The following is a 23091-nucleotide window of genomic DNA, read 5'->3' on the forward strand; positions in this document are numbered from 1 at the left end:
AGAGACCCCATGGAGCTGGCCAGGAAGCAGAGCTGATCATGGTATCGGCTTTGTATTTTGTTGGGAAGAGTGAAGGAACGAGCCACTTTGCGCTTTTGATGTATCTTCCTGGTCTCTGTGAAGAAAGTGAATGGGTTCAGGAGGGCAAGGGGTGGGTGGTAGTTCAGAGGTTGGAGTGGGAGTCCAGGCCAGAGTGATGCTCTTGGGCGGGGCCCTGGCCTCGGTACTGGAGGAAAGTGGGTGGAGCTAAGATGTGCTCAGAGAGAATCCCTGGTGTTGAGTTGGCAGGGAGCGGGGAGGCCTCTAGTTGAGTCCTGGCTTGAGGAATCAGTGAAGATGCTCAAGTAACAAAAACAAACTAAAACTGGCTTGAACAATAAAGGGGGTTAAACAACAATGACTATTTATTATCTCTCATTGGCGTCAGTGAGTCAACTCACTCAGGGTCTCTCCCAAGGTTGCAGTCAGAGGTGGCCGGGACTGGGATCACCTGGACAGCTTCCCGCTCACCTGTCTGCTCCCCGGGCTGGGGAAACTGCTGGTGCGGGAACAGCTGGGCCCCTCGGCATCTCTCTCATTTTCTATGAGATCCCTTCACGGGGGCTTTCCAGCATAGTGACTCCAGGGTAGCTAGAGTCCTACTTGTCAGCCAGGGCTGCTGAGGCACCATCCTGAGAGAGAGCCAGGTGGAAGCTGTGTTGCCTTTTATGACCCAGCCTCAGAGGTGGTGCAGCGTCACCTCTGTTGTCCTGTACAGGTTGAGGCAGTTACGGAGCCCCATCCCCAGTTCTCTGTGGGGGGATGTAGAGGTTACACTGTAAGAGGAGCATGTGGGGTGGGAGGAAAATCGGTGCAGCTATCTTTGGACAGTATAGTCAGCCAAAACTCCTAACATGGGAGGTCCAGCAGAGGGATGGCCTTCAGGGTCAGCTGGATCCAGCAGCCCAGGAATACCCTTGGTGTCTTTCCACAGTGTCAGCAGCATCTCAGGCCGGCTTCCCACTTGGCAGAATGGCCGCAGCGGGTTCAGACACCCCATCTGCACAGCCTGGAAGGAAGGAGAGGGCTGGCTCTTCCATAGGCTTTCCCAAGAGAGCCAGGTTGTTTCTTTCCCAGAATTCCCTGAGCTCTCCTCTTGTTTCTCATTGGTCCCTACTGAGTCCTATGTCCATTCCTTACCCAGTCTCTGTGGCAGGGAAACGCCACATGCTCATTGGGTACCTGGATCTGTCACCATGATGGGTGAGGGGGAGTGGATAGAGCACATGGCACACCAGAGACAGGTGGATACCCACCTGTCAGGGAGAAGGGGCAGTGCCATCACTGAGGGGAGGAGTTAGGGAGGAAGTAATGGGTTCCATTTGGGACTCTGAGTTTGAGGAGTGAGTGGAGAGGAAGTCTGCTGTTCAGAAGGGTATCTGGATTGGAACCAGAAATTAGGTCATGGGCCCTGGCTGATGTGGCTCAGTGGGTTGAGCATCGTCCCATACACCGAGAGATCACCGGTTCGATTCCCAGTCAGGGCACATGCCTAGGTTGTGGTCTCCATCCCTAGTAGGGGGTGTGCAGAATGCAGCCAATTATTGTTTCTTTCTCCCTCTCCCTCACTCTCTAAAATCAATAAAAGCATATTTTTAAAAAGAAGAAGAAAGAAAAAAGTGTTTAAAGACACTTGTGTCGCCCTAGCCGGTTTGGCTCAGTGGATAGAGCATTGGCCTGCGGATTGAAGGGTTCCAGATTCGATTCCGGCCAAGGGCACATGCCCAGGTTGTGGGCTCGATCCCCAGTGGCGGGCGTGCAGAAGGCAGCCGATCAATGATTCTCTCTGATCATTGATGTTTCTATCTCTCTATCCCTCTCCCTTCCTCTCTGAAATCAATAAAAATATATTTAAAAAAGTAAATAAAGACACTTGTGTCTTAAAAAAATAAAAACTAGGGCATGGGAGTAGAGGAGACACGACAGGGGGTGCAAAAGGGGCAAAAGAGGATCCAGATTGAAGGCCAAGAGGGCTGTGTTTAGAAGTCAGGTCCAGGAGGAGGGGGAGTGGCCAGAACGAGGGAGACCAGGGAAGTGCGGGGTCATGGACGCCCAGGAGAAGGCCTCAAGGAGGAAGCGGGCATCTGTGTTGGATTTTGCCAAAAGAGGCAAGTGTCTACAGGGTTTCAACATGGAGGCCATCGGTCATTGTGGCAAGAGCCGTTTTGGAGGCGAGAGGAGAAGTGGGGATGGCAGTGTTCCCACTCGTGGGTTATGGGTATAAATTTTCCTCTCTGTCTGAATTTTCTTTATTTCAAAAGGGATCTCTTTGTAATAGCCTATAAACTAGTGAGCAACAAAATCAAGACGAAGGAGTAAAAGTAGACTGGACATCCATAGAGATAGAAAGTAGATTAGTGGCTGCCAGGGCCTGGGGAGAGGGTGTGAGGGGGGTGACTGCTAATGGGCACGGGACTTCTTTCTGGAGCGATGAAAATGTTCTGGAATTAGATAGTAGAGATAATTTCACAACCTCATGTGTATATGAAAAACCACTGGATGGTACACTTCAAAATGGTACATTTCATGGTGTCTGAACAGAAAGGGAAATGAGGCAAGTTCTGGCATTCTCAGTGTCCGTGAGATAAGAACTAGTTTATTGCACACAGACAGTTCAGCTGTTCTTTCTAGTGCAAGACACGTGGAGATGGCTGCAGTGTGTCTTCATGGGGCCTCCTGTGGCACTGAAGATGGTGCTCTCAGCCAGCCCCTCAGGAGGGCCGCCGTGAGCTCAGACCACCCGAGTGGGTCTCCAGCTGGACCCCATCTAAGGCTGGGAGAGCCATGAACGTTCAAGTCAGCCTCGCAGCATCCAGGGCTGCGGTGCCTGCACCTGGTCCGTGGTCCCCGTGGGCAAGAACCACGGAGGACCAGCCGGGCAGTTCCACCTCCTCAGCCCAGGACTGCCTCTAGGCCTGCTGTCTGACAAAGCACCGTCCCTGGGATGGGAATACCACAGCCTGCACAGAGGCCTGCTGACAGGAAGGAGACCAATGCTCAGATGTGGGAAGAGGGCCCCGAGGTCTGAGCTGCACCCTGGCTGGCCTCAAGCTGCTCTCCTTGCCCCCAAATGCCATCTGCCCTCTCTGGCCAGGCCAGTCCTGAACTAGGGGGAGGCAGAGCCCTGGAGCTGATGGAGGGTCAGGCATTATGGGAAGGGCAGCTGTGCCCACCAGGTACATCCTCTAGGTGGGCCTTCAGATTCGCAGGGGAGGATGCTGAGAAATATTAGCCACTGCCCTCTCCCCCCGCAGCCGTAGCTACACGTCCCCTTCCCCCTCCTCAGCCCAGGCACAGACTCACACACCTGACCCCCGAGGCCTCCTGCACAACACACCCCCTCACTCCCAGTCCCCCACTGATGGTGCCTTTCCTTGGTACTAAATGACAGGTTTCTTTCGCACTCGTGCACGAAGCCCCCACACACACCTCCCATCCTCACACCAGCGGTGCCTCTGGCTCCTAATGACGCTTCCTCCGTCCGTCATCCACAGGGGAAGCCTTGGGCATCAAGTACCCGGTCCAGGTCCCCTACAAGCGCATCAAGAGTAACCCCGGCTCGGTGATCATTGAGGGGCTGCCCCCGGGAATCCCGTTCCGAAAGCCCTGCACCTTTGGTTCCCAAAACCTGGAGAGAATCCTCGCGGTGGCTGACAAGATCAAGTTCACAGTCACCAGGTACTAAGGGAAGAGGCCGGGTGAGGAGGCAATGGTAGCGTGGGTGGGGGCTTGCACAGGGGACCCTTGGCCTTTTCTCTGGTTCGTCCTGCCCTCCCTGCAGGATGGTGCCGCTGTCCCAGTTTCAACCTGGGTCCTGGGGGCTGGGGGGAGGACTGCAGGCCAGTCGGGGTGCACAGGGCCCCCAGAGGTGAGACCAGCCACCACATCATAACCACTGTAGCAGGCACGGCCTTCACGGGTACCTTCTACCTGCCCACAGCACCTGCCCACTGCACTCCTAGCCCCTGGGCGAGGCATCAGGCCCACTTCAGAGGGGAGGAAAAGGGACAGCTTGTTTGCTCAAGGTCACAGCCATCCAGGGCAGAGCCTGCAGGAGACCACGGTCACCGTCTTCTGTGCAGTGTCCCGTGCACATGAATCACTGCCCATCTTGTTAAAGTGGCAGATTCTGATGCAGTAGGTCTTGGATGTGCCCCAAACATTTCTAATGAGCTCCCAGCCCCTCCCCCTGACACTCCCCTCTCTGCTTCTCTTCCAGGCCTTTCCAAGGACTCATCCCAAAGCCTGGTAAGAGGCATCGGCCGGGGAAGGGGGGGGCTGCTTGGCATGGGGGGCTGGCCATGGTGCTGGGGGCCAGAGGCTGGAGCCAAGCTAACTGTGGGACACAGAGTGTGGGGCCCTGAAGCAGGAGCCAGGCCCCTGCCCTTCTGTTCTCCCACCTCCCCTGGGCACCATCCCAGGAGGCAGAAGGAAGGCCAAGCTGGAACCTGAGGCAGAGGAAGGGGTCGTGGGTGGCACCTGTCACTTTTAAGCTTTGCCCAGCCAGGGTTCCAGAGGAAGGGCTGGGTCCGTGCCCCTCACTCTGGTTGAAGGGCCCTGGGTGCCTTTGGTGAGTAGCTGAGGTTGGTGGCAGGTGGGTTTCTAACCTCGGAGGGCTTGGCAGTAAGATGTAAGGGGCGCCCACCCAGCCTCAGATGGTAAAATGCCCTCCTGACCCCTTTCAAGGCATCCAGCCCCTCCACCTCCCCCGTGGCTGTGTCCTGCACCTCCCAAACGCTTAATGAGCAGAGGCTGCCCCTGTGGGGGCAACATGGCCGCCCGGCGAGCACTCCGGGCTGGCCAGGGCCTGTGTATGGAGAGACGGGGGAGCCCTGCCATCTCGCCCCACACCGTGCCCGCCCCCGAAGCCACTGCGGGTGTGAACACCAGCCGGCCTGTGTCCCTGGGGAGGCTGCCCGGCTGTGCTGGGAATGGGTGAGCCGCCACAGCAGGCCCACGGCAGAGGGAGCCTGCCGCCCGGGAGTCTGGTTCACGGTCCTGGACACAGTGGCTGGCTCCCACCTGCGTGGCCTTGGCCCCTGCTCCCGGGAGCTGTTCACTCCCTGCGCCCAGGCCTGGCTTGGCGGGCTTCTGGGGAAGGGTCAGGAGGCCATCCAACTGGAGGGGGCAAGACTTCCTGAGGGTGTAGTGATGTGGCAGCGGCTGTCAGGCTGCAGGGACCCCCCAGGAAGGGAAGCGGGGATGGGGGTGACTGGGGAAGGTTTCCTGGAAAGGAAGGCTCCAGTTGGGCCTCTGGAGAAGCCGGGACTCGGAGAGGGGAGGGAAAGGAGGTCGGTAAGCAGCAGGGATCCGAGGCCCACCCAGATCCCTGAGCTCTCGGAGATGGGAAAACGGCAAGATGATGTTACTAAAGTGGAGGTGGTGGAAGTAGTAGTAAAATGCAGCCGAGGTGGCCCTGACCAGATGATTGGGTGTCAGACCCGCCTCATGTGGGCTCATCTTACACACGTTTCCAAGGCCCTCCTAGGGCCTGCTGTGTTCTAGGCTCTAGGGTTTCAGCGAAGAACACAGAGGCATCACGTTGACTCCTCGGGCCGATGAGTTAGGTGCGAGAGCCGGACTCGGGGGAAGCAGAGCTCAGGGTTTCAGCGATGTGCCGCCTCACGCGCCGAGCGGGTGGCCTTAGGCCCATCCTCTTGGAGAGGTGAACCCGGGGCCCCCTGATTCAGACGCCCACAGGGGAAGTGAGTGGTTCCCCTGGAAGCAGGCTGGGGACAGCAGGGCAGGCGCATGAATACTCAAATGCTCATGAGAACATCATAGGCCTGTGGACTTGCACAGCTCCCTTCTCTTTTTAAGCTTTTTTTTTTTTTAATATATTTTTATTGATTTCAGAGAGGAAGGGAGAAGGAGAGAGATAAAAACATCAATGCTGAGAGAATCATTGATCAGCTGCCTCCTGTACACTCCCTACTAGGGATCAAGCTCGCAACCCGGGCATGTGCCCTGACCGGGAATCGAACCCTGACCTCCTGGTTCATAGATCGACACTCAACCACTGACCCACACCGGCTGGGCACACAGCTCTCTTCTCATTGGCCCTGGGAACCAGAACACACCTTCCCTGGCATCACCAGCCCATCCCCTCTCCACCTCCTGGCTGCCTGGCCCTCTGTGGGCCTGCCTTGCTCCAGGACATGGTTGGCAGCCTGTGGTTCACTCGCCTGGCTCCAGGGCTGATAGACATCAGTGCTGGTGCCCCTGAGTCAGCTTCCTGCCACTGCCTGCCCCGACTTGGGTTTCAGCCCAAGTTGGTGTCAGTGCTGGGCCCGATCCCGTAAGCAGCAGCCGGAAGCATGGCCGAGCCTCCCTCTGCTGATGAAGGCTAGAAGTGTAGTGAGGCACCCCTCGGCCTCCCCTCGGCTTCCCCTCTGCTCCCAGCCCCTCCTCCCCAGAAGAAAGGGTCCCCTTGGAGGACTGAAAGGGGCGTGTACATTTTAAATTAGTTTGGAAAGCAGCAAAGAAAAGTCAAGACGCCTGATGTGTGCTGGGCTGTGAGGTCAGCGCTTTGCACTGGCACCTTTTTCTGCTCCCTGCTCACGGATGTTGGGAACGTCAGTGACTTGCCTGGGATGGCCCACCTGGAGTGGGGGAGCTTGGCTCCGAGCCGGCTCCCTGCTTTCTGCCAGGAGACCGTGGTCACAGGCAGGTGGTATGTAATTCAGAGCAGCCATCGCATAGTGGAGTGTCAGGCTTTAGAGAGAAACGCTTGGGGCAGAGGGTCAGCCAGCAGCCTTCACTCAGACCACAGCGCTCCTGGGTCCTTCCGGGGGTGACCGCTTTCACCGCCCGGGGCTTACCCTCCAACTAGGAAAGCTTGCAGCTCATCTTGCTGTTAGAGCAGCTTCTTGAATCTCAGCCATCAACCCCCAGTCTCTGTGCCAGTCTGCCTGCCCACCTACCCATTGGCCTTCCCTTTGCCTCCTCTGTGTACAGAGAAAGGCCTTGGAAATACTTGATCGCCCACCTGGTGTGGGAGAAGATGGCAGGCTGCCTGGAAGAGGAGGTGGAAAAGTGGCCCTGGCCCCAGCCCTCAGGGATGGAACTGCCAGCACCTTTCCAGGCATTGGCACGCCAGCTCCAAGCCTACTCATGCCACTTGTCATGCTGGGCTGGGAAGCTGTCCAGGCTCACAGGAGACCGAGGGCTCACTGGAGGTCATTGAGCGCTGGTCCTGCCCCAGAGAGGGCTGTTCCAAATCTCCCATGAGAAAATCACTGACGCCTGATACAGGCCAGCATCGGGGTGATGTTGGAGCAGGACCTCGGGTCTCGGGGGGAGGCGAACGTTAGCAGGTGCCCTGGGCATGTGGAGGAATAGCTGGGCAGCGTGTCAGCCATGGGAAAGCACAGGCTGGTGTTCAGAGGGACCCAGTTCAAATCCCTGCACCCTTTACTAGCCATGTGACTGGGCTCATTCCTTCACATCCTGAGCCGCCCTTCCTCCTCTGTAAGACAGAGATAGTCGTACCCGCTTCCCCAGGTGATCTGAATTGGACAGATGGTGGGCAGTGGTGGGTGAGCTCTGGAGGCCAGTTTCACCCTGCTGCCCCGGGGGGCTTTGTCCTGACACTCAAATGAGTATTTGTAAAGCCTTCAGCCCTGGACCTGCTGTGGGAAAACGCTCAGCCAGTGCGAGTGGCAGTGACTGTTATTCCAGAGGCTCTGCAAGGCTTCCTGGAGGGGGTAACATTGACCTGGGCCTTGGAGGTGAGCAGAACAGTGTGTGGTGCTGGCACAGGGTTCAGAGGTGCCCAGGGGACATGGCCAGGGCACCAGTAAGGGACGGAGCCCCTTCCGCTGGAGGGTATGGTGTGTCCTGACCAAGAGGCAGCCCTTATCCTGGCACAGTGGAGGCTTTGAGACTTTCCTTTCTCTTTCATCATCTTCTAAAAATACGGAGTGAACCTTAGTCGGCTAATTCAGACGTGTATGATATGAACTTTCTCTTTTATTCTTCTAAAATTGAACTAGATTTCTACCAAAACCCACCATTACATAGTGGCAGAAACTTAACCTGAGTCTCTTTAGGATCCCCTTTCCCTGGACTTGTGTCCAAGTTCCAGAGGATTTCATAGTGCCAAGCAGTGAGGAGCAGGGGGCCCGTCAAGTCTTGAATGTCATGTGTCAACACTAACACTGGTACCCAGAAGATATCCATGGACAGTTGTCCACCAGGTGATTGGAGAGACACCCCTTGTTTTTACCCATTGAGCACTGCCCGCACCCCAAGGGCCTGGAACCTTCTATGAAGCCCACCTCTGCAGCCACTACCACACTGCAGAGGGTTGGACGTGACTCATGCTTGGGGAGGGCGGAAATGGGGCGCTGGGGTGAGCCTTGGGAAGGAGGGGAGCTTCCCTAGGTAGGGAGGGACCCCTTGAAGGATGGCTCTCAGATTTTCCACGTCATTTGTTGAAGGCTCCCATAGAGGCCGTTCCTAACAGAAACATCCTGAGAAGATGAATCATAAAGAAGAAAACTGTGCTTTGAAAATAAGTTGGTCATTAAATCTGGGGCTTGGACAGTGTGGCCTGGAACGGTGGGCTGGCCCAGAGTTGGGCGAGGGTATGGCCCTTCCTGGGCCAGTTTTGTTCTGAGTCCAAAGAGATGACCCCACAAGGCCATTAGCATTGTCCCAACTGGGTACACATCTGCCCTCAGGGCCTGTTTCCCCGCTGGTGTCTGGTAGCCTTTCCCGCTCGTGCTGCGTGGTGGTAGGCACCTGGCTAGAGAGAAAGACAGGCTTGGACTGAGCATGGGAGGGCTTTCAGGCCTCCAGTCAGGGGAGCAGTGGGCCAGGGGCTTCATGGGACCCCTGGGGAGTGGGCATTCAGGCTGGAGGAGCTGGGACGGCGGAGGGATGGACGGTAGGGCCAGGCCCCCCACTCATACTAGAGTGAGCTCTCGCCTAACCTCAAGGAGCCGAGGTAACGCAGGCCTGACCCCAGGAGCCCAAGCCAGTGAGGCCTGGAGAGGTACACAACAGTTATAGCCCACCTGCCTGCAGTAACACTGAGTTAAAGGAGGGAGACTGGGCCAGGGGCCAGCGGGGTGGGTGGCTAGGAACACGAATGGGTCGTCTCTGTCCTCCCAGGCATCCAGCTCCCAGGAACAGATGTGCACCAGGGGCCACAGATCTTTGGGCCCCCGGCAGGCACACGCACAGAGCACGGCAGGGTTGTTTGCTGGGGAAGGGACTCGGGGTGAATCTGGCATCACCCTTTGTACTCAAGTCCCGGTGACTCTCTGAAACCCAGAGGGGCTGGGACCGCGAAAACCTGGGACAGCAGGAAGCTGTCGGGATGTGTTGGGCAGAAGCAGGGACTAAGGACGGAGGGGACCTCTGCCCAGGTAGCAGGAGTAGTAATAGCCACAGCACATTCTCCTAGCCCAGTGGTCAACAAACTGCGGCTCGCGAGCCACATGTGGCTCTTTGGCCTCTTGAGTGTGGCTCTTCCTAAGCCTTAGGAGTACCCTAGTTAAGTTAATAACAATGTACCTACCTATATAGTTTAAGTTTAAAAAATTTGGCTCTCAAAAGAAATTTCAATCGTTGTACTGTTGATATTTGGCTCTGTTGACTAATGAGTTTGCCGACCACTGTCCTAGCCGGTCATCAAAACCTAAAGGGAATAGCAAATACACACCCATGCTAAAAAGTCTGAAAATATAAACATCTAACTGGCCATGGCTGTTCATTGTTATGATGATACGTTTCTTCCAGATTTTTCCACAAGCTTATTAATTTTACATCTCCCTGTTCTTTCTCTGAAATTTACATACACACAAACTTAAAACATAAGTATTTCCCCGTGTCTTTTTTGTTGTTTTTCTTTTTTGTTGTTTTTGTTGTTAATCCTCACAGGAAGATATTTTCCCTGTTGATTTTTAGAGAGGGAGGAAGGGGAAGAGGGAGAGAGAGACATCGAGACATTGATTGATTGCCTCCTGCATGTGCCCTTGACCGGCAATCAAACCTGCAACCCTTCTGTGCGCAGGCTGATGCTCTAACACTGGCTAGGGCCCCGTGTCTTTATTTTTATTTAAAAAAATTTTTTTTATTGATTTCAGAGAGGAAGGGAGAGGGAGAGAAGAACATCAATGATGAGAATCAATGATTGGCTGCCTCCTGCACACCCCCAGTGAGGATTCAGCCTGCAACCCAGGCATATGCCCTCACCGGGAATCGAACCCTGACCTCCTGGTTCATAGGTTGATGTCAACCACTGAGCCACACCCAGCTGGGCTGGCCTCAGGTCTTTAAAACTCTTTATAATATTCCCTCATTAAGCTGCATCATAGTTAACTACCCTGTCCGCCAACTGTGGACATTTAGTCACTCCTCACACTATGGACGCCTAATATCCACATCATGCTCATGGTCTGTCAATTGCAAGGACTTCCCATACCAGCACAAGTGATCTATCCCCATAACTTGTCTTAAAGGAAGAAACTGAGACTCCGAGAGAGAAAGGAACCTGCTCGAGGTCACTCAGCATGCACTCCCCACCTTCATCTTTCATCTACACTGGGTGGCTCTTTGCTGCCCCCCTCTGGCTGCCAGCATCTATAACATTGGTCCTACCTATCTAACCCTTTAGGCTCACAATCCTTTGGGTTCATTTATTTATACAACAGAAATTTATTGAGTATCTGCTCTGTGTCAAGCAAGATATAGAAATACAAAATATACAAAAATCTCCTCTGGTGGTGCTTATATTCTAGTGAGGGAGACAGGTAAATAAGGAGAGACAGTACTATTCAATAGTGACTAGTGCCATGGAGACAAATACCACAGAGATAGGACTGTGTTGAGAAGACAACATATAAGAGTTAAGGCCTAGCCCTAACCGGTTTGGCTCAGTGGATAGAGTGTTGGCCTGCGGACTCAAGGGCCCCAGGTTCGATTCCGGTCAAGGGCATGTACCTTGGTTGCGGGCACATCCCCAGTAGGGATTGTGCAGGAGGCAGCTGATCGATGTTTCGCTCTCATCGATGTTTCTAACTCTCTATCCCTCTCCCTTCCTCTCTGTAAAAAAAAAAAAAAAAATCAATAAAATATATATATATATATATGTAAAGAGTTAAGGCCTAAAAGAAGTGAGGGTATAAGCCAGCAGTTCTCAACCCGTGGGTCGCGACCCCTTTGGGGGTCAAACAACCCTTTCACAGGGGTCGCCTAAGACCATCGGAAAACACATATAATTACATATTGTTTTTGTGATTAATCACTATGCTTTAATTATGTTCAATTTGTAACAATGAAAATACATCCTGCATATCAGATATTTACATTACGATTCATAACTAGCAAAATTACAGTTATGAAGTAGCAACGGAAATAATTTTATGGTTGGGGGTCACCACAACATGAGGAACTGTATTAAAGGGTCGCGGCATTAGGAAGGTTGAGAACCACTGGTATAAGCCAAGTAGAAATCCAGGTCAAAAGATCCAGGGGGTGGGGCCAGTCAATGGAAGGCCCTGGGGCCTTGGACATATTTTGAAAGTAGAGCCGACAAGATTGCTGATACTGTGGGTGTGAGTGTGCGGAAAAGAGAGAGGACAAGTTGACATTGTGGAGGAGGAACAAACTTTCCTCTGCCCTCGAGGTTCTTCTGGCTGGTCTAGTAATTAAATAGACGTGAGACATTTTAGCATGAGAATGAAACCACATTTAATACATACGTATGTGTGGGAACCCTGCCTACAGGAGAGAGTCAGAGGCCCCACGTGCAGGGGAGGTTCGGCATAGAGAGGGGGACTGAGGTGTGTAAGACATCCTGAGCCCGGGATGAGGTAATGCACCTTGGGGGCTTCAACAGGTCATTGCAGGAGGTAAGAGCCGAAGTTTAGTCCGCACAAGTTTGCGCTGTCCTGTAGATGGGTCAGAAGAAGTAATTGCCTTTATCTTTTTCAATACACGTTTATTTATTTCAGAGAGGAAAGGAGAGGGAGAGAGATAGAAACATCAATGATGAGAGAGAACCATTGATCGGTTGCCTCCTGCACGCTCCCTACTGGGGATCGAGCCCACAATCTGGGCATGTGCCCCTGACCGGAATCAAACCTGGGACCCTTCAGTCCCCAGGATGGCGCTCTATCCACTGAGCCAAACTGACTAGGGCAGAAGTAGTTGCCTTTAGCTCAAAACAATCTGCATACCACAGAGGCACATCAAGGGGGGACTCATTTTGAACCCTCAAAACATCAAGATTTTGTCCTGAACAACTGGGAAAAGTTAGGGGGCAGAGTAGTGGGCAAGTTTAACCCCCAAGTAGACAGGCAGGTCAGGCAGTTGGATCCACAAATCCGGGAGGGTCCCACTAGACATGTGCAGTCAGGAGCCCTTCTGTATTTCAGTTACGGGACCAGATCACAGTGAGGATGAGGACAGTCCAGTCGGAAGGGGTGCAAGGATGAGCCCTGGGCCCTCCAGCATTTAAGTGGAGAGAGAGATGGGTCACCTGGAAGCCAAGTGAAAAACAGTTGAAGGCGAGTGATCACCTGGGCCCAATGCTGCTGAAGGGTCGAGTGCGTGAGACCTGGAACGGAACTGTGGGATTGAGCAACCCAGAGTCCCTGAGGCCTGGTTCAGGCTGGGCGGGAACCTTTGTGGAGTAGTGGGCTCAGGAAAGGAGAGAAGAGAAACGGAACTCACCGGGGACAGGTGACCTTTTAGAGGCAGAAGAGATGGAGAGGGAGCTGCAGGGTGAAATGGGAGGAGAGAGTTTTAGAGGTGGGAATAGCATCGGCATGACTTTATTTTCTAATATGTTTTTATTGAGTTTAGAGAGGAAGGGAGAGAGAAACATTGCTAGGCTGCCTCCTGCATGTCCCCTCCTGGGAATCCAGCCCTCACCCCAGGCATGTGTCCTGACCAGGAATCAAATTGGTGGACTTGCCGAACCGGTTTGGCTCAGTGGATAGAGCGTCGGCCTGCGGACTCAAGGGTCCCAGGTTCGATTCCGGTCAAGGGCATGTACCTTGGTTGCGGGCACATCCCCAGTGGGGGGCGTGCAGGAGGCAGCTGATCGATCTCTCTCATTGATGTTTCTAACTCTCTGTCCCTCTTCCTTCTTCTCTGTAAAAAATCAATAAAATATATTTTTTTAAAAATAAATAAATAAATAAGTTGGTGGCCTTTTGGAACCTGGGATGACGCTTAACCAACTGAGCCACACCGGCCAGGGCAACAGCATGATTTTAATGAAAGAAAAGAGTGATGTCGCAGAGAAGGTGGGAGGAATGGTGAGAGGAGGCTTCTCCCCCCAAGAAGCAGGTGGGCAGAAGAGCGAGTGCTGAGAGCTTGTGCAAGAGCCCCTCTGCTGACTCTTCAGAGGCAGATGGGAAGGGTGGCCACCGGAGCAAGGGGCTGTAGGTTCCAATGGGAGTAAAAGACCGTTGGAGTCAGGGCCCTGGAGGTGAGGCCTAAAAGGATGGGGAGGGAGGGAGGAGGTTGAGGCACCGAGAGCCAGGGGCATGGAATGCTAGTCTGCATGCAGGTTGATTTCCAGGAAATATGAGGGGAGCCGTGCTGGTTTCCTGAGCCCAGCCGCAGCTGTGTGAGTTCAGTACCAACCCTTCTCCCACCCCCGAGAACCAGCTGCATCTGGGGGTCAGGGCCGGGTGGCTGGGGAATTCCAGGCTGGGACAGCACCACAAAGGTTGGGAGCCATGAAAGGACCGCATCCAGCCTTTCTGAGCCCCTGGCACGCCAGGCTCTATGCCTTTCACACCAGCCTGTGAGGCAGCTGAGCACACTGAGGCGGAAAGAGGCAAAGTCATACCCAGGTGTGTGCTGTTGTGGGGCCTGAGCAGGGGGTGGGCGGGTGTTGGGCATTGGAGGAGGAAGATTGCAAAAGAATGAGGCCCTGGCTGGTGTTGCTCGATGGTTAGAGCATCAGCCCACCGACCGAGGGGCTTGGGTTCAATTCTCTGTCAAGGGCACGTACCTGGATTGCAGGTTCTATCCCAGGGTACGTGAGGGAGGCGACCATTGATGTGTCCCACATTGATGTTTCTCTCCTCCTGCCCTCCCTCCCACTCTCTCTAAAAATCAATAAAAAATATCCTCAGGTGAGGATTAACAACAACAAAAGAAGAATGAAGCCAGGATTATAAAAGACCCTGACCCAAATCCTGGTGATTCAAGCTTTATTTTGTAACATTGGAGGCCTTTTCAGTCTGACATGATAGGATCTGCTTTGCATTATCCTACGGTTAACCTGGTAACTGCACATCCACCCACCTTGGGCGGATTACAGAAGGCTAAACTCCGCAGTGAGGTCGGGCTGTGGCGGCAGGACCCAGAGATGGTGGAGTTGGGTCTAGATGTAACAGTAGGGTGTGAGAGGGAGGGGGGAAGGTTCTGGAAGGATGATCGTGGTACTCAAGGCTTGGTCTGCAGGCCTATGGGACACGCAGGGACACATGTGAAGTTGGCAGGTCCTGAGTGGTGCTTAGAGCCGGCAGGGTGGCGATGGGGCTGGGCATGGTCGGTGTGAAGGTGGCAGAGGAGGGCTCAGGGTCGAGCCCAGAGTCCTGCGACCTCCAAGAGACCTTGGAGGAAAAGAGCCTTTGAAGGAACAGGGGAAGGTGGAGCCCAAGGAAAGGAAGTGGAGGGGGTTGCGGGTAAGAAGAGCTGAGTCCTGGGCAACACCAGAGGGATCAAAGAAGTAAAGAACATTCTAGAACTATCCTCAAATAATGGTGGCTTTTTAAAAAGCCTTGGAAGGGAATTCCCTGTTGCTGGAGGGAAGCAAAGAGGCCGCTTCCCACAGGGCGCACTGCTGGAGAGGAGGGGCCGGCTCCAGTTGGTGCAGCTCCCTCCCACCCGCCTGGTGAGGAAGGGAGGCGGAGCCCATGCCCTCAGAACCAGGAGGGTGCAGAGTGAGGGGCCGCCCCCACCCACTCCGCATTCCTTCCCTTTGCTGCTCAACCCCACGCTTCCCCACAGCTCCTCTCTGGTCTGGGAACCAAATGGTAACCAGTTACAGGCCCAGCTGCCCTGCCCCAGCTTCCTCTCCTTTCGTTCCCTCCACCCTGCCCACCCTGCCAGCGTGAGGGAACCCCCGGCTGAGCAGCCAGGCCACCGCCCCCTGGGCACCCAGAGCAGGCGGCCAACTTCCTGTCTGACTCCAGCAAGTCAGGTTTGCCTGCCTGGGCTTCGGTTTCCCTGCGTGTTAATGGAAAGAGTCCCACAGCAGGGCCACCCTGGAGCACACAGCCACGGCCAGGAGGGGGATGAATGGCCCGTCCGGAGCAGGAGGTGGCGAAGCGGGCAGGCCGGCCCGGCCAGAGCGTGGAGGGCCTGGAAGGCCTGGCTCTGCAGTGTGGACTGGACCCTGCAGACCCGGCCTTGGCAAGCTCTTGTGCTGATGTCCCCGGAGCCAAGCACCTCTGCAAGCCAGGGCCGGAGTTCTTGGCAGCCCCAGCTTTTCTGGCCCTTTAAATACAGTTCTTCATGTTGTGACCCAACCATAAAATTATTTTCGTTGCTACTTCATAACTGTAATGTTGCTACTGTTATGAATCGTAATGTAAATATCTGATATGCAGGATGGTCTTAGGCGACCCCTGTGAAAGGGTCGTTGGACCGCCAAAGGGGTCGCGACCCACAGGTTGAGAACCACTGGTCTAGGAAGTCCTCGCAGGGTCTATTTCATAAACTCGACTTGAGTTTTAATTTAAGGAACTACAGTGTAAAATTGCATTCGGCTGAGGAAAGGAGATAATTCTACGTCACTCACTTCACTGCCACCCCCAGCACAGCCTGAGGCCCAGTTCCCAGAGCGGAGCTCCCTGGGGGCAGGGCCACGGCCCCGTTTTCAGGGAGCCTCTCACATGGGGTGACATCTATCATGGTCCCCATGGGCGCCCCTTCTGGGTCCCTCTCCGGAGGCGGGAACAGGTCCCCTTCGGCCCCTTCAGAAACCCGTCCCACCACTTCTGAGCCGTGTGACCTTAGACAAGTTAACTGTCTGTAACCTTGGGTGAGCTCACTAACTATCTGATCTCGGGTAAGTTAACTTGCTGCCCGTGATCTCAGATAAATAGCCTTCTTGCCTCTGGGCCTTGAGGCTACACGGAGCCGAAATGCCCTCGGTGGCGACCTTCCCCCACTCCCTGCACCGCGCTCTGCCCGCCCCCAGTCACAGGCTCACTCCTCGGCTTCTCCTTCCCCACCTTCTCTCCACCCCATATCTCTGTCGGGCCCTTGAGGACTCAAAATAAAACCTTCCTTTCTCAAGTTTCTAAAGATAGCACAATTCCAGCGCCAGCCACATGTTTTTCCACTTAATTATCTCTGCTTTTCTTGGTTAATTAGGCTCCAGTAACGATCTTCCTCCGCCTTCCCCGGAGGAGCTGGCATCTGCTGGGCGGGGCCTGGAGGCCTTTGTGGGCAGACAGACGCCTGGCTGCCAGGCCCAGAGTTGGCCGGCTGCCTCCTTTCTTCCCGGAGAGGCTGCGCAGTGGGCGATGGAAGGATGTGATGTCAGGAGGCCCCACCCTTTTCCTGGCCTGTGGGGGCTCAGCTGGGTCATTGCAGCCCCGTCCTGCCCTTGGGTTGGTCGGTGGCCCCAGCCCTGCCAGGTGGGGGAGGGGAACCTCAGAGTTCCCCAGAGATGGTTAAACATGGGCCCCAGAAGGGGGCTTCTGACTCTTGTGCAACATTCCAGAAAACCTCACTGAAACCATGTCCCCAACTGGGACCACCCAAGGCGACAGGAACAACCAGCGCCTTTATTTGGGCTGGAAGGGGATCAGCTGGAGGGGTCACCAGGCACTGGCTGCTGAACAGAAGCTCCTACTGCCTGATAAATTCCTCTTTGAGCCACAGAAGCGGGGGCGGGGCACTAAGTGTGGCTCAGCACCGGGCATTTGCTGGGTGGACGGGATCTTTCCAGCCTCGGGAGGGGTCTTGTGACAAAAGAGGCCACGGGGACCTGGGGGGTGGGGGGCTCCCAGGCATGGGGACCAGGACAGCACAGCCCGCAGAGGGGCCCTTCAAGGCTTTGGGAGCTCAGGTGCAGTTATTTCGTCCATGAACAGTTCCCAGGTGTCTGTGGTCAGGCACTGGGCTGGGTGCTGGACATTTCATCAACACTGACTTTAAAAGTCAACAGCCTGCCTTGCGGAGCTTACGTTCTGGTGTGGATGCAGAGAATAACCAGTGTGTGAAGTATAAAGCGAGTGAGATGTGAGTGCTAAGGAGAAGCAGAGAAGCCATGAGAGGGGTTGTGTTTATTTTTAGGGAGTTGCAACAGATGGGTAGGTGTCCAGGAAAGGCCTTCGCATAAAGGCCTGAAGGGGGCGGTAGTGAGCTGGGGGGGAGGACAAGACTATCACTGCCGGCAGAGAACACCTGCAAAGGCCCTGCGATCACCCGCCAGGGTGTTGGAGGAAGGAGATGCGGGACGTGGTAGGAAATGGGAGGGAAGGCAGATTGTGTGGGGCTGGGTAAGAATGCTGCCTTTTGTTCCGAGTGAGCTGGGAGCCAGTGCAGGCTTCTGAGCAGAAGAAAGAATCCAATTTAGACTTTAACAGCATTGCTCTGACTGCAGGGGGAGGACAGATGGAATCAGGGCGAAAGTAAGGCGGGAGGCCCAGGGGTGAGTCGTTGGCTCCAGGTATATTTGTAGCTAAAGCCAATAGAACTTGCTGGTGTAGCTGTGAGAGAGAGGAGTTTGACCTTGGGGATTTGGGCTGAGCTGGAAGAAAAGGAGGAGCCAGTTGGGAGACTGCAGTGTCAGGGCTAATTCTGTAGCTGTGAACTCTGGGGTGTCACCTAGTAGCAGGTCCATGCACAGGCAGGGGGCTCAGGGAGCTCTGGGCTTGATGTATAATTTGGGGAGTCATGAGCACATTGCTAGTTTTTAAAGCCCTAAAACAATGAGATCATTGGAAGTGAGTCAAGTCAGAGCCGGAGTCCTGGTGCCTTCAGTGTTCGTGGGTTGGGAAGATGAGGAGGAGCTGGTCAGCTGGTCAGGGAAGAGTGGGCAGTGTCCGGAAGCCCAATGGAAAAACCCCATTTCTCCCCAGCGGGGAGCCTTCTCCCCTTGTGGCCGTGAAGACCCCACAGCCCAGAGACTTGGCTGAGCATCTTGCAGGGATATTGGGATCAGGCCCTGAGCAGTGATGGCTTCCTAGCAGGATCCAGTCTTGGGCCCGAGAGGAAAAATTGTCCTTTATAGGAACCCCCCGCCCCCATACATGATCATAGATGCCACACAGGACGGGGCAGGAATAGAGTCCCCCCTTCATGGTCCGTTATCTATTCCATGAAACTGCGCAGATTTCCCATGACCTCTCAGGTGGGGACCTGGGGAATGGCAGGCAGAACATACTACCTGGGTGACAAGCAGGAAGAGTGGTACCAGCAGAGGGTCTTGTGTGCCAGGGGGAGGAGGATGGATTTGTCAGGTGGACAGCAGCCCTCGGCAGGTTTTAAGCAAGGGAATGACATGGTCAGGTAGACTGTTCAGAAAGATCAATGTGGCTTGCAGAGCAGAGAATGGATTTGGGGAGGCCAGGTGAGAAGTTCTTGTCACCGTGAGATGAGAGTCCACTGATCCATAGGCTGGACCCGTGGGAAGTTTCTCTGGGAAAGTGGCTTGTCGCCCTCGCCGGTTTGGCTCCGTGGATAGAGCGTCAGCCTGCAGACTGACGGGTCCCAGGTTCCGTTGCGGTCAAAGGCACTTACCTCAGGCTCCATCCCCGGCCCTGATAAGGGCGAGTGCAGGAGAAACATCACATCGATGTTTCTCTCAGTCTCTCCTCCTTCCTTCAACGGAAAAATATCCTCCGGTGAGGATTAACAAAAAAAGAAAAAAAAAAAGAAAGAAAGTGGCTTGTCATGGAGATCACCTGGATTTGTGGATGGAGGCAAGGGGATACAGGGTTCCTGTGGCTGCTGTAATAAATTACTCAAACTTAGTGGCTTAAAGCAGGTTTATTGCCTTACTGTTGTAGAGGTGAGAAGCCTGAACTTAGCCTTACAGCAGGGCCACAGCCGGGGCGTCGGCAGGCAGGTTCCTTCCAGAAGCTCTAAGCAGGAACTGTTTTCTCGTCTTCCAGCTTCGGGGGCCACTCGAATTCATGGCCCCTCCTCCATCTTCAAAGCACCACTCCGCCCTCTGCTTCCGTTGTCCCAGCTCCTGCTTTGGACCTAGTGACTATACAGGGTGGGGCAAAAGTGAGTCTACAGTTGTGAGCACTGGAAACGGAGTTTATCCTTGTATTATTTATGCGTTGCTGTCTTCTTTTCCTCATGAACAACTGTAAGCCTGCTTTTGCCTCACCCTCTATTTAGGGCCCACTGGAATCATCCAGGATCATCTCCCCACCCCAAGATCCTCAGCTTAGTCACAGCAGCACAGTCCCTTCTGCTATATAAAGAAACCTAGTCACAGGCTCCGGGGATTAGGACAGCTAATGGGGGGCCACGTGCTCGGCTGTGGGGCCACGACAGCCTACCAAGGGCTGGAGGCAGCCAGCCACGGTTTCTCCCTTGAGCAGCTGTGTGGGAGAGCGGGGTCTGGGACACAGGGAGAGGCTATTTGGGGAAGGGCAGAACCCAAGGTGCTCAAGGAGGCAGTTGGAAATGTGGGTTCGGGGCTGCAAGTGCAGAAGAGTGAGGCGCTGCAGCATGGGTGGGGTGGAAGGAAGATCTCTTCCCTCCTCACGTGTGGAGACAAGGTTCTGATAGGCACTCAGCGTGATAATGAGCCTGGGTTTTAGACATTCCTCTGCTGTCCTTGCAGCCAGGACAGAGAGAGGCTATATATACTACGAGGTGGTTAGGTCTCTAGGGTAAATCCTGGCTCCCCCACTCACTCACTGTGTAACCTACGGCAGGGTTTGTCTTCTTTGTGCCTCAGCTTTCTCATCTGTAAAATGCAGATCCTCATAGAGCCTCATAGGGTTGTTGGAAGGATTAAGTCAGGGGTCCTCAAACTTTTTAAACAGGGGGCCAGTTCACTGTCCCTCAGACGGTTGGAGAGCCGGACTATAGTTTTAAAAAAACTATGAACAAATTCCTATGCACACTGCACATATCTTATTTTGAAGTAAAAAAACAAAACAGGAACAAATACAATATTTGTATTTGCATGTGGCCCGTGGGCCGTAGTTTGAAGACCCCTGGATTAAGTGAATGAATCCATACAAAGATCTAAGAATAGTGTCTGGCACTTAAGAGCTTGGTTTCTCGCCCTAGCCTGTTTGGCTCAGTGGATAGAGTGTCGGCCTACAGACTGAAGAGTCTCGGGTTTGATTCCGGTCAAGGGCACATGCCTGGGTTGTGGGCTCAATCCCTCGTAGGGGGTGTGCAGGAGGCAGCCGATCAATTATTCTCTCTCATCTATGTTTCCATCTCCCTCTCCCTTCCTCTCTGAAATAAATAAAGATTTTTTTTTAAAGAGCTTGATTTCTCTATTTATTGAGCACCTATGATGTGTCAGGCATTATTATAGGTGCTCAATAAATAAACAGGTCACTGAAAAACAACCATCCCAGCCCGCAGGGAATGTGCATTCTTGGTAGTTAGCTGTAGCGTTGGCTGCTGCTGCTGCACAGCATGAGGGTGTGTCCTCAGAATCAGCCAGGTGATGCAGGAGCGCATTCCTTCTGCCCCAGCCTGTGCGGTCAACAGCCCCAGTTTGTCCACCTTTCCCAAGAGAGGGGCAGATGCCTTGCTCATCATGCGGAGGGCATGGCATTCTGTGTCTGGCCAGTGTGGCTACAGTTCCGCCTGGTCCTTGGCCAGCCTTGGGTCAGCGCTGTCCCTGTCTCTGTGTAGCTGGGACCTAGGAGGAAGGGAGAAGAGAGAAAAGGAGGCAAAGCAGAGAGAGGGGGAGAGAGAGACAGAGAGAGAGAGAGAGAGGTGGGGGGAGGAAAGAAGGCATCTCCCCTTGGGAAAGGCCATGAGTATGGCTGGCCCAAGGATTGTCTGTCTAGGATGGACCCCATTACAAAACTGGGTGCCTGCCCTGCCCAACCTGGCTCGTAGGTTAAGCCATAGGGCTGCAGGAGCGTTTGTGAGACAGCCCTTCCAGAAGGTGCTGGGCCAGCCGTGGGCAAACTACGGCCCGCGGGCCGGATCCGGCCCGTTTGAAATGAATAAAACTAAAAAAAAAAAGACCGTACCCTTTTATGTAATGATGTTTACTTTGAATTTATATTAGGTCACACAAACTCCATCCATGCTTTTGTTCCGGCCCTCCGGTCCAGTTTAAGAACCCATTGTGGCCCTCGAGTCAAAAAGTTTGCCCACCCCTGTGCTGGGCTGATCTCAGACAGGAAAGCAGAACCTAGGCGTCAGAGAAACGTGGATTTGAGTCCTAGTGCCACCGATGGCAGACCTTGATCCTTGGTGGCTTTGGGCAGGCACCTTGACTCCTCTGAGCCTCAGTTTACTTATTTGTAAAACGGGGATGTCAACACCTAGAGGTCAGCCTCATGATGAGGAGCAAAGGGCAGCCCTCAATTTGCAGGCAGTCACTGGTGGGTGTGTGGTCAGCAGATGTGGGATTTGTATCCCCATGTTGGCAGCTGAGGGGATAGTGGGAGGGCCTGGTAGCCCCAACAGGGAGGCCCCAGCCAGAGAGTCCCCTGTTGGCCACTGTTTCAGCCCCTTGTGTGCAGTTGGAGGTCAGACAGCTGGGCTCTAGGGAGGAGCACAGAGCACCTGCCCCAGCAGGTTGTGGCCCATCCTCCACCCACCATCCACCCAGGGAAGGGAGGCGGATTGATGGGAACACAGAGCCAGGCCTGAGGGAGCTGTCAGGGAGAACACTTGCTCTCTTCCCTCCTCCCTTCCCCTCCCCAGTGGACCTCATGCACTAATCACATCAATCGCTCTGTCATCGATCTCTGCATGTAGCAATCGATGAATTGCTATAACCTTTTATTTTGAAATAATTTTTAATTTACAAAGAATTGCAAAGATTCAGAGTTCCCAAATACCGTTTGACCCATGTTAGGACATTAACATCTCACATAACCTTGGCACATCTGTCAAAGCTAAGAAATTAACATGGATTGACACGATGTGATTAACTAAACTACAGACGTTAAATTTCATCAGTTTTTCCACTAACGTCCTTTTGATGTTTCGGTGTTCAGTCCCGGCTACCACATTGCCCTTAGTATTCATTTATTTTTATTCTTTCGTTGGTATTCCCTCCTGATGGTCTGCTAACTGGTTAATGCATACTACGACGAACACCGTGGACCCAGCACCCACATGAGAATTAGAACAGTACCAACAACGTGCACCGCCCAGGTGCTCTCCGTCATCCTGTCCCCCTTTATCCCCAGCACAAATACCCTCAATTTTATGTGTACCATTCTCTTGGTTTTTGCCTCCAAATTTTCAAAACTGCAGGAAAAAAATGAAAGAATAGTGTTGTAACGGCCTATACATCCTTTCTCTGATTCATTAATTCTTAACATTTTGCCAGGTTTCCCTTCTTCCTCCCTCCATCTTTCTCCCCCACACACAGACACACCCCCTCCCCATTTATTTCCACTTGAAGTAAGTTGCAGACATCTTGACTCTTCATACATCTTTCAACACACATCTCCCACATCTCCTCAGAACGATGCTATTCTTTTACATATCCACAACATTATTATAACACTTATGAAACCTAACATCTCCCTCTTGTCTAATATACAGTCTATATTCATATTCCTCAATGTCTTTTATGGCGGTTGTTCCCCCACCACCACCACCACCACATTATATAATCATTGTTCAATAGCTGATATTCTGAATTGTTCTATGGCATATAATATTTGCCTAAACCAAATTTGTTTCATTTGCTTTTTTTTTTTTTCTACTCTCATAACCACGGTACCCTACTATAACGAGTCCGGGCCTTGCTTTTGTCACTTAACGTTACGTAACATATTGTGGAAACCTGCAGCTGTGGCTTGTTTGTTTTCACTGCCCCGTAATGTTCCATGGAGCGGCCATACCGCCCTGAATTCCTCTGTCTTCCTGCCCTAGGCCGCTTGGGTT

General features: G+C 53.6%; 1 protein-coding gene across 2 annotated transcripts in view; it reads left to right on the plus strand.

Moving 5' to 3' along the window:
- GTF2IRD1 (GTF2I repeat domain containing 1) overlaps nt 1-23091 on the plus strand; it is a 111428-nt gene that overhangs the window by 72000 nt on the left and 16337 nt on the right. For both annotated transcript variants that reach the window (XM_014548516.1, XM_014548517.1), the window contains exons 20-21: nt 3534-3717; nt 4259-4287. In XM_014548516.1, coding sequence (XP_014404002.1) covers nt 3534-3717; nt 4259-4287 — 213 coding nt within the window. The remainder of the gene's footprint in view (nt 1-3533; nt 3718-4258; nt 4288-23091) is intronic.

This window comes from Myotis brandtii, unplaced genomic scaffold (genome assembly GCF_000412655.1).
Source record: "Myotis brandtii unplaced genomic scaffold, ASM41265v1 scaffold510, whole genome shotgun sequence".
Taxonomy (NCBI): Eukaryota; Metazoa; Chordata; class Mammalia; order Chiroptera; family Vespertilionidae; genus Myotis; species Myotis brandtii.